Source organism: Alexandromys fortis, unplaced genomic scaffold (assembly GCF_014885135.2).
Source record: "Alexandromys fortis isolate MF-2015 unplaced genomic scaffold, M_Fortis_MF-2015_v1.1 scaffold_206, whole genome shotgun sequence".
Classification (NCBI taxonomy): Eukaryota; Metazoa; Chordata; class Mammalia; order Rodentia; family Cricetidae; genus Alexandromys; species Alexandromys fortis.
In genome coordinates this window covers 2,593,733-2,605,464 of record NW_026068097.1, presented here as the reverse complement: position 1 = coordinate 2,605,464, position 11,732 = coordinate 2,593,733, and the positions used below count along the sequence as shown (strand labels likewise).

At 37.8% G+C, this 11,732-nt stretch overlaps 1 protein-coding gene across 1 annotated transcript in view; it reads right to left on the bottom strand.

The window, feature by feature from the left end:
* LOC126489389 (rab GTPase-activating protein 1-like) overlaps positions 1 to 11,732 on the bottom strand; it is a 120,322-nt gene that overhangs the window by 75,506 nt on the left and 33,084 nt on the right. Inside the window, exon 7 of the mRNA XM_050123621.1 lies at positions 714 to 786. Coding sequence (XP_049979578.1) covers positions 714 to 786 — 73 coding nt within the window. The remainder of the gene's footprint in view (positions 1 to 713; positions 787 to 11,732) is intronic.

Below are 11,732 nucleotides of genomic sequence, written 5' to 3'. Positions count from 1 at the left end.
GGGCAGGGAACCCTGACTGCTCTTTGGATTGGAGAGGGAGGGGGAGAGGAGTAGGGGGAGGGGGAGAGGAGTGGGGGGAGGGGGAGAAGAGTGGGGGGAGGGGGAAAAGAGTGGGGGGAGGGGGAAAAGAGTGGGGGGAGGGAGAGGGAAATGGGAGGCTGGGAGGAGGCGGAAACTTTTTTTTCCTATTCTCAATAAAAAAAAAAAAAGATGCCTTGTGCTGCCTTCATAACAAATACCAAACCCTAACCGTGCATCATTACTCTCTAACTAGCATTTATTAAAGAAATATTGTAAATATTCATTGCTAAATACAAACTCAGAAAGGGAGATGCTTCAAAGAAAATGAGCATCGTCAAAGTCCTGAGTTGACAGTACATTAAATAAATGAAAGGTGCAAAGCAACATTGCAGATGTTTGTTATAACCGTGGTTGTTCTTCTAGGCTCAAAAAAAAAGACATCTTCCTAAAAAGCTGAACAAACCAAAAGATGGCACTGTCACAATAGGTTCCTTTATGTACTTTTGTCCTACAGAAAATTGTTAGGTAGAAATTTTCCTAATCTTCCCTTCAGAAGTAATTTAGATTGTCCAAATTTAATTATTGCTATCACAAAACAACCCTGACAATATAACAAACTTTTAAAATGAAAAAAATTAAATACAAAATAACTGTCTTCTGTACTTAATTAGGATGTTTAAGGTTGTTATTACCATATCCAGTAAATGCATGTCACTGTTCTTCACGTTTCGACCTGGACTTAGTAACATCCCAAAACATCTGAAAATATTGGGGGAAAAGAAAAGAAAAAAATAAGGTATCAAGAAAAACACAGAAGCCCACTGAGCAAAAGCCTTTTCATAATAATTATACAATCTAAGTTTTATAATCACAAATAGCTTTGCTTGTTTTTCCTAGAACACAATAAATAAAAACTCAAGACATACCACAAAATTATATAGAAATCAAAAAAATAAATTGTCAAAATTCTCAGGTCTTTATTTTACAAATAAAAATAACCAAGATCAGAAAATGACCGAACAGTAATAGTAAATTCTTAATATGGAAGTAAGATATCATTCAGTGCCTAGAAAAACTAAAGAATTTATTTGCATTATTGCTATTCCAAAACTATAATTTATAATTAATTAACCCATGTAAGTTTCAAATGTACTTTTAAAATAAGAAAAAGACACTGTGTTCTGTATCAAGTCAGATTAACAAAATAAAATTTTACAGTACACTGGCCCTCAAGATTCATGTCAACCATGTATAGCTTGTAGTTTTATATACTCAAGTGAGAGAAAAAAACAATTACATAAACCTTATTACTGACTTTTCTATCATACTGGTGACAATATTATCCAATACAATATTAATAATTATTACCTACTGTACATGTTTCCTGGTTCTAACATAGATTCAGGAATCCTACTAATACTGCTTTATTTGGAACAGGTTTAAATAAGCTCTAAAATTCAGATTTTTATATAATTTCTAGGCTATTAATAGTTCTGCTAGGTAAGGAAAGCCATGTCCAGATCAGTTCAACAATGCACTCAATTTATATTGCTACTAAATAGGTCTTACAACTCAGTAAACAGTGTAAACAGTCCAGAGTGTCTTTCTGCCAATGCATACTCACACTTAATAGCTATTTTAACAACAGCAATCTAAAAATATAAAAATATTCTATGCGGAATTTTATATAAAAAGTAAAGAATATAACTAAATAAAACATTAATTTTAAAAAATTTCAAATAGTGCCAGAAGTTGGATAGATAGCTCAGGGGTATAGAGGTATCTGGCATACATAAGGTCCTGAGTTTTATCCCTAACAAAATATGTGAAATAAAGTGCTGCTGACTGTTTGATCAAATGCTAGCGCACTTTTAGATGAAAAATAGCTATGGCGTATTTTTACTCCTGGTGGAGCTACCAAATTACTACTAATGCATAAGGCCATAGCAAAAATAAGCAATATTCAAGACATAATACAAAGACCATATAAAGTACAGACTGTGTGAGGATTTGGATGTGCAGAGCTTGAGATAGTAGAGGAAAAATAAAATCATGAAGAAATGTGTAGTTGGATTTTCTTTTAATCTATCTAGTCTCACAATAAAATGCCTAAATGTTGTTGTCGTTTTACTCTTCAGGATTTGGTGGGGGGGGGGCACCATCCAGCTCCCAGATAAATTACACATGGAGTCTTATTTTTTTCTTACAAATTCTTGGCCTTAGCTTGGTTTGTTTCTAGCCAGCTCTTCTTAACTTAAATTATCCCATAGATCTAATCTACATGGGAAGTAGAAAAAGATAAGATCTCTTGAGTAAATTGGGAGCATGGGGACCTTGGGAGAGGGTTGAAGGGGAGGGAAGAGGTAAGGACGGGAGAAGAGAAAAATGTAAAGCTCAATAAAAATAATAATTAAAAAAGAAATAAAGGGAAAAAAGAAATCAAGTGTTTATTTTTATACTGGCAGCTGGCCAGTCAACACTGAATCTGCTCCTTCCTGTTATGCAAAGGCTTGCTTTCCTAGCAACATGTTTCTACACAAGTATGACTCCAGTAAGTAGTGGCTATACTTGCTGCAAGTGTGAGGATGCCTTACTCAAGACTTCCTTTAGGTCTCCAGCAAAGAATATGCTTATAGCCAACATAAAGCATATAAACCCAGAAAATACATTTCCAAACACATTCTTGTACCACTAGAAACAAAGTAAAAAACAATTTGTTCAAATATTCAAATTTTTAGGTTACACTATCTCCTTTAAATTTATCTCATTAACTGTATTAGGTCTTCTACTACTGCCTTCTCTCTTACTAATAATAATTAATAATGCAATTGTTGTTCATATGTACAGTGTGTGTCCTAAGATCAATCGCGTGGGTTTATCTCATGCTCTCCTGCCTGCTCTGCTCTCTCTAGCATCTCCTTGGGTTTTGTGAGGATGAGCTACTAGACTTTAAGTCTTTTTTAAGTTACAAACATGAAAGTTCTATATATTTTTTTAAAAAATTTATTTCTCAAGGATACTGACTAAACCAATGTTAAGAGTTTTGATCGCTTTGGAAAATATAAAATATCATACTATCACTTCTTAATCACTTCAACATAAATGGTAAAACTATAATTTTTACATTATCTTAGCATAATAACCCCATATAATAGTTTTACAAGGACACAGAGACAGAGACCCACATTGGAGCACCGGACTGAAATCTCAAGGTCCAAATCAGGAGCAGATGGAGAGAGAGCACGAGCAAGGAACTCAGGACCATGAGGGGTGCACCCACACACTGAGACAATGGGGATGTTCTATCGGGAACTCACCAAGGCCAGCTGGCCTGGGTCTGAAAAAGCCTGGGTTAAAACCGGTCTCGCTGAGCATAGTGGACAATGAGGACTACTGAGACATCAAGAACAATGGCAATGAATGGGTTTTTGATCCTACTGTACCTATTGGTTTCGTTGGGGGCGCCTAGGCAGTTTGGATGCTCACATTACTAGACCTGGATGGAGGTGGGTGGTCCTTGGACTTCCCACAGGGCAGGGAACCCTGAATGCTCTTTGGGCTGACGAGGGAGGGGGAGGGAAATGGGAGGCAGTGGCGGGGAGGAGGCAGAAATCTTTAATAAATAAATAAATAATAGTTTTACATAATAATTCTTTACTACAGAAACAAAAAAGAGCCTTGAAAGTTCAGGTTTCCTTTTAATAGTAATACTCATTCATCACCTTAGTTTAGTGATATTTGATGTACTCCTCTTTTCCCAGCTTATAAATAAAAAATACTGCCACCAGTCAGCAGTATGACATTTGAGAAAGCACCTAACCAACAGCCTTGGGCTAAACACAAGAGAAGAACAACATAGGAACTTTATTTCCTCCAGCAATAAAATTACACTTTTTTATCTAACTCTATTAGTCATTTTCAAAATTATACTTCATTAAAACATATAAGACTTCTTATAAACACCACAAAAATATCTATTAGGAGTAAGTCAGGAACTAGGATAGGTATTACAAGTAATACAACACCTCATGTCAATATTAAATGGTTCTTTGCAGATTTCAGAGCATGCACGTTTCTTTAACTCCATGAACAAGGCAGGAAAGGAAAATGCTGTCCCACCTGTATTCTCAATAAGCATACAGTCCAACAGGATAGAAAAGGAAGTAAGTAGGAAATTACTGTCAGATATGGTAAGTTCTATGATACCAGTAATTGCAAAATGACTGCCTGGTTAGTTGGTTTTAAAGATTTATTTTTATTATTAGACTATATGTACATGTTGGTGGTAGATCCCCCTAAGCTGGAGTTGAGCAAGCTGATGTGGGTGTTGAGAACAGAACTCAGGTTGTCTACAGAGAAGTACACTCTTAAATGCCAGCTAGCTCTCCCATGTTTATTTGTTATTTACGTCCTTGCTTGCTTTTGAGACAGAGTCTCCTGTATTCCAGGCTGACTCACAACCTCACAAGTGCTGGGGAAACAGATCTGTGCCAGCATGACCAGTTTATACTTCAGACGAAGGCTAGGCAAGGACTCTAATAGAGGAGCTACATTCCCAGCCCATTACACAATATCCATTAAGTGAATAGCAGACACCCATGTATTACCTTTAATAATGCAAATGAACCAAAATTTTATGTCAAATATCCTGAGAATGAAAAGCCAAACTGTTAATGAGAATTATAATCATTATAGTAGCAGCTGTTTATTGCCAGATATACTATACTAATGTTTTTATACCTCCAATCTGACCTCATATACCTAAATAATAAAATTAATTTTCAGGAAGAAGTGATTTGTCCAAAGCTAGAAAACTGTAACCCTGAGTTACAAGATTAGGAGTTGATTGGGAGTCTCCCACCACAAAACTCCATGGTCTTTGATTGACAGTCGGCAACCTGCAGGTTGATCACTGGAAAAAAACTATAAATTCCCTTATATAGGTCCCTGAAAATAGGATAGTTTTGCTACTTAATGTTTTAGGCTCTTTAGTTTCATCCAAATTCAGATTGTGATTTTTATGAAACATTTAGATGTAGTCTTATTACCCTGAAAAATTATGGCTGACATATAGATTTAATATAGACATGCTTACCCCTTGTATTATAGTGTTATGTTGTCTCCTCCCTCCCCTCTTTCATTAAGTCCAGATCCTTACTATATATCAAGTTACCCTCAAACCGATAATTCATTGCCCCAACCTTGAACCTTATCAAGGCAAAACATTAAAGGCCTAATTTTCCACATTTCCAAATACAAGTATCACCTTGCTCCTTATGTTAATGATACGGTGACATGAAAAACACTTACAGAAAAAGTGAACCGTAAACTGTAACATAGTTCAAATTATAAATTACTTTTCTAATTAACATTAAGGATTATCCATAATATCCAGAACCTAAAAACAACCTAGATGCCCCCTAACTGAAGAATGGACAAAGAAAATGTGGTAACATTCACACAATGGAGTATTAGTCAGCTAGAAAAAAAAAAAAAAACATGACATTATGAAATTGCAGGCAAATGGATGGAACTAGGGAAAAAATCATCCTGAGTGAAGTAACTCAGGTTCAGAAAGACAAACACAGTATGTACTCACTCATAAGAGGATATTAGATGTAAGCAAAGGATAACCAGACTACAGTCCACAGCTGCAGAGAAGCTAGGTAACAAGAAAGACCCTAAGAGGGACACATGGGAAAAGGAATTAGATGAGATCTCCAGGGAAAACTGGGGGCAGAAAAGGGGAGGGGATGGGAGATGAGCATATGAGGAAATGGGATAGTCTTGGGGGAGAGGGACAGAGTGGGAAAGCAATGAAAGAGAGATCTTGATAGAGTAACTATGGTGTTAGGGTGAAACCCGGGGCTAGGGAAATTCAAGAATCCACAAGGTTGACCCCAGCTAGGACTCCTAGCAAAGGGGAGAGGGAGCCCAAACTGTCCTTCCCCTGTAATCAGATTGGTAAGTACCCCAACTATCATCATAGAGCCTTCATCTAGTAACTGATGGAACCAATGCGAGATACACAACCAAGCACCAGGCCGAGCTCTGGGAATCCAACTGAAGAGAAGGAGGAAGGACTATATGAGCAAGGATGGAGAAATCTACAGAGACAAATGAACCAAGCTCATGGAAACTCATGAACTTTAGACGGACAGCTAGGGAGCCTCCATGGGACCGAAATAGGCCCTCCACATGTGGGAGACAGTGGTGAAGCTTGGATTATTGGTGAGGCAACTGACAGTAGTACCAGGATCTATCCCTGGTGCATGAACTAGCTTATTGGAGCCATTTCCTATGGTAAAATGCCATACTCAGTCTTAATGCACAGGGGAGGAGCTTGGACCTGCCCCAAATTAATGTGCCAGACTTTGTTGACTCCCCATGGGAGTCCTTACCTATTGGGAAGAGTGAATGGGGGAAGTGTGCCAGAGGAGAGGTGAAAGTAGGGGCGGGAGGAGGAGGGAGAACTGTGGATGGAATGTAAAATGAAATTTAAAACATAAATTTAAAAAAGATTTAAAAAAAGAAAAAAAGAAACTCATTCAATTAAACTGTCAATTGAGATTCAATTAGCAAAAAAAAGCACATAAAAATTTGACCAGAAAGGTTTACTCTAATGAAATACTTAGGGAGCTAGAGAGATGACTCAGAAGTTAACAGCACATACTGTTTCTCCAGAGCACCAGAGTTTGAGTCCCACCATCCACAACCACCTGAAATGCCAGCTCCAGAGGAAACCAACTCCTCTAGCCTCTGTGGGTACCTACACTCACATGTATATACCCACACAGAGACAGGCATATAGACATAGTTTAAATTATTTAAAAATTAAAAAGAATCATTTACTGTAATAGGAGGATAATTATAAAGAAAGGGAAAGTATCCCGAGTAAGAGCAAGTTTGGAAAGAATGGGTAGTATTTTTTCCCTGACATTCAGATCTTCCTATAAAAGCAGAAGTGATTGCAACCCTTTGGAAAACAACGTTTGCTGAACTCTACAGGCAAAGTCAGAAAGCAGGCAGCTAAGTGTGGTAGGCAGAAGAGCAAAGAAAATCAAAATTCCTGACATCAACACTTAAACCAGGTGGTACAGAGCCTGGAGCACACTATGTGTACCTTGAGAAGTTCCCATGAGTGCCTTGCTGTGCCAAAACCAAATGTACAAGATCATGAAGAAACTGTATGGACATGCAGCTAGCATACTACATCACTCCCAGATCTGTGGGGAACAGCACATCAGAAGGCAAAATAACTTCTTCCTGAAGTGTCCCTTCAGCACCCTCTACTGTCACTGTTGGATATTGTGTTTGTTGGAAAAGGAAAACTGTCTAAAGCTCCATGGAGCAAGTATGAGAGATAAACTGACATACAGATTACAAATATTCCAGTTTATAAATATTTCTAAGCAATAAATTGTGAAATTTGTACTATAACATAAAAGTATACCATTTATAAAAAAAAATTCCAGAAGAGCACCAAAGAAATCTGAGGCCTGTAGACTTTATTAATATCAATTTCCTCTTGTAATACTGAACTATAGCTGTGTAAGAGGGTTACCATTGGAGAAAACTGAGTATGTGTGAATGAAACCCCTCTGTAATAGTGATACAATTTCTTCTGAGACTATAGTTTTTCAAACTATAAATTTTTAATTAACTCAGCCAGAGAGGGGACCACATACCTTTCATTCCAGCAGTCATAAGGCAGAGGAAGATCTCTGCCACTTCAGGGCCAACCTGGTCTACACTATAAGCTTCTAGTCAAGCAGGGATACAGAGTATGTCTTTTTTTTAAATAGCCAATCCAAAAAAAATGAACTCTAAGATATCAACCAAATATAAGAATAAACTACAGAAAATGTATGTTTTATTATTTATATGGTGTATTAGTTGCTTTTTGTCAATTTGACTCAAACTTAGACATTTCTAGGGAGGTTAACTGAAAAAATGGTTCCATCAGATGGCACTATAGGCAACTCTGTAATTGAGCAAGCTAAGGAAGCAAGCTGACAAACAAGACTTCATCTGTAGCTTCTGCTTCAGTTACTGCCTTCTCTGGGAAATATAAAACAAACAAACTCTTTCCTCTCTAAACTACTTTTGGTCATGGTGGGTTGTTTCGGTTTGGTTTGGTTTTTGGCTTTTCAAGACAGGGTTTCTCTGTATAACAGTCCTGGCTATCCTGAAATTTGCTTTGTAGACTACGCTGGCCTTGAACTCACAGAGATATACCAGCCTCTGGCTCCCAAAGGCATGGGCCATCATGACCAGCTGGTCACAGTGTTTTATAACAGCAATAGAAACCCTAACTACAGTATATAAAAAAGTATTCCTTAAAATAAAAATTCTGAAAAGTAACTATATTACTTTCACATAGTTAACACTTACTCCATAGTGCCAACTCCTTCTACAAGATAAAGTATCAAACGTAATAAAAGTTCTAGTTAAAAGGCTGAGATAAATAGGAGTTTCCAATAATCCACCACACAAATCACTTGATAATGCCAACTGCTCTCTACCAATTGTCACTTGAAATCACTGTGAAAGAACATTGAAAGTAGTTTTGTGCAAATAATATTTTATCTTTTAAAAACAAGAAGAAAAAAATCAGGATTTAAATCATGCTTCCCTGAATAAAAACAACAGAGTACAAATAAGTTTACACTTAAAATATTATACAGAGTATGGACTATCCCTTTAATTTTTCTTAATTATTAGGATGTCTAAAATACTTGATTTGTTAAAAAGTGTTTATGATATACAAATTTACATAAGAGAATAAAACAAGCTAAAACACTAAATTCTAGGCAGCGTTAAGTCAGTGATCTGAGCTTCTTTCTCAATAAAAGTATAATAACTTGCAATGTTAACAGTAAAAACAAGTACCCAAAAAATTCAGAAAAAGATCTAACATCAACTCAGTAGGACAGGAGACTGTTTTTTTTTAACTTTTTTTATTTATTTATTAAAGATTTCTGTCTCTTCCCCACTGCCGCCTCCCCTTTCCCTCCCCCTCCCCCAATCAAGTCCCCCTCCCTCCTCAGCCCAAAGAGCAATCAGGGTTCCCTGACTGTTTTCTTTTATGATGCTAAAAATCAAACCTAGGCCTAGCGGTGGTGGCGCAAGCCTTTAATCCCAGCACTCGGGAGGCAGAGGCAGGCGGATCTCTGGGAGTTCGAGGCCAGCCTGGTCTAGAAGAGCTAGTTCCAGGACAGGAACCAAAAACTACGGAGAAACCCTGTCTTGAAAAATCAAAAAAATAAAATAAATATCAAACCTAGGAATTTGGTGGTGAAGTCCTCCCCAATGGGGATACATCCCTAACACCCTAAAATCAAATTAGCTAAGGCAAAAATACAAATTTGATCATCCACTGACTTAGTAATATCAAACCACAATAGAAAACTACTATGCTATAAAAAAAATCACAGACAATTTTCTTAATACTCATAGACTAAGAATTTTTACTTAAGAAAAGGACACAATGAATAGGACAAAAACGGCAGTCTACAGAATGGGAAAAGATGTTCGCCAACCCCAAACCCAACAGAGGTTCCAAAATATATAAAGAACTTAAACTAGATATCAAAAAAATCAAATAATCCATTTAAAAAATAGGGTATGAGAAAATAGGGTATGACAGGCCCTGCTTGTAGCCCTCCCAGAGACAGGCCTTAGTTCCAGTTCATTGGAACTTGTTGGAACTGAACAGCAGTTCTTGGGAAAGCAGCAACCCAGGGGCAACCAATCAGAGGGTGCCCCACAGCCTTATGCAAGCTTACCTTTCCCACCCTGCAGCTGAAAAGACCCTAACCACTAAGTCACCAGCCAATCATATAGAAACCCATAAACTTTTTGTTTAAACGCACCAATCAGTCCCCAGACTAACCTCTCCTCCCTGGAATTCATCTGATCTTGTTTAAAAGAAGCCAACAGGCTTCTCTTGTCATCGCCATGTGGCACCCCAACATGTTGAAATTTTAATAAAGCATTCTTGTTGATTTCACACGTGACTGGTTGTCTTTTATTAGACTTCCCATGGGCCCTAATATATGGTTCATTATCAGGAAGTCCCTTCAAGACTCCTAAGTATAGAAAATCTGGTTGGCTGGTAAAGGTATGAGCACTCTTTGGTTTGGTCTGTCATTGTTCTGACTACCACTATTCTGATCCATGTTCTGTTTTTGTTCTTATTGTTCTTCTTCTTGTTGTTGTTTTTCCCCCAAGAGGATCAAGCTAACTGAATCTGGCAGCTGGAGATTTGCCTGATAGATGCATTAGAGGAAGCACTGCTGTGTGTGCCTGGAGACATCCTGGGCTGACCTAGGAGGAGCAGAGGGTTCCTTTGATTGAACTGGGACAGAAGGTCTCTTTGGTTGAACAGGGAAGCAGGTCACTCGCATAGCAAACTGATGTGGGATTCCTCTCTGTATGCTATGAATATGTTTTATTACCACTGGTTGATAAAGATGCTACTTTGGTCTATAACAGGAAATTAAAATAAATAGGCTGGAATACATAGAGATAGTAGGTAGAGAGACACCATGTAGCTGCCAAAGGAGACAGATACTAAAACCTTATTGGTAGGCCCCAGTCTCATGGTGATACACTGATTAATAGAAATGGGTTAATTTAAGATGTAAGAGTTAGTTAGCAAGAAGCCTGAGCTAAAAGCCAAGCGTATTGTAATCAATACAATTTCTGTATGATTATTTGGGCCTGGGCGGCTAGGAAAGAATGAGCAATCTCCATTTATAAAATGGCACCACAACGTGTGCCAACTACATCCACATAAAACCTGAGCAAATTTGGGAACAAAATTCTAGACACAAAAGAACAGAGTTAAGCACAACTTCCTGGTAGCAGCATTTTCTGAGGTGGACCCTGTTTTCTAGAGGCAAGCAGAGCCACAATTCCTTTCAAAGAAGCCTTCCTGACTCAGCAGTAGCAGCAAAAACTGTGCAGCTCCTTTAAGAAGGCTTCCTCCGTGCTACCTGCATGAACAACTCTGGCCCTTTTAGAAGGTTTAAGCGGGGTTTGTGAGCAATGTGCTACTACTAACTTCTTAATGGCCACACAGACCCACTGCATCCCTGAAGCTGGGGCAGTGAGCATGACTTGCAGAAGTAGTGAAAATACCTACCCCATGTAGTACAGGGTGGAACCAACAGGTGTAGAGTAGGTCCTAGCCAAGCCTGCTTACTTAGCATTAAAAAAAGGGGGGGTGCTCCTGGTCAGAAAATGATTATAAATATTCAAAAAAGACAGATTCTGAACAGGTCACAGTGTAGTCATAAATGTTCATAGGCTTGGGAGAGAGAGGAAAAAGAGTATAGACAAGAGTAAAGATAATAAAATAAGTGGTTTTTGTTATTTTCTGAGACAGGGTTTCTCTGTAGCTTTGGAGCCTGTCCTGGAACTAGCTCTTACAGACCTAGTTGGCCTCAAACTCACAGAGATCTGCCTGCCTCTGCCTCCCAAGTGCTGGGATTAAAGGCGCATGCCATCAATAAAATAAATATTAAAAACTAATAAAGTAATAAGCCACATGAAGATGGAATACACACAGAGTCTGAATTATGTATATTCTTGTGTTTTCTTTAAATTTTATGATTGTGAATGAGGTAAGTACAGAGAAACATTTCATTGTATGAGCTGCTAAGCTAAACCTATATATATATATATAATAAGATCTATATAAAGAT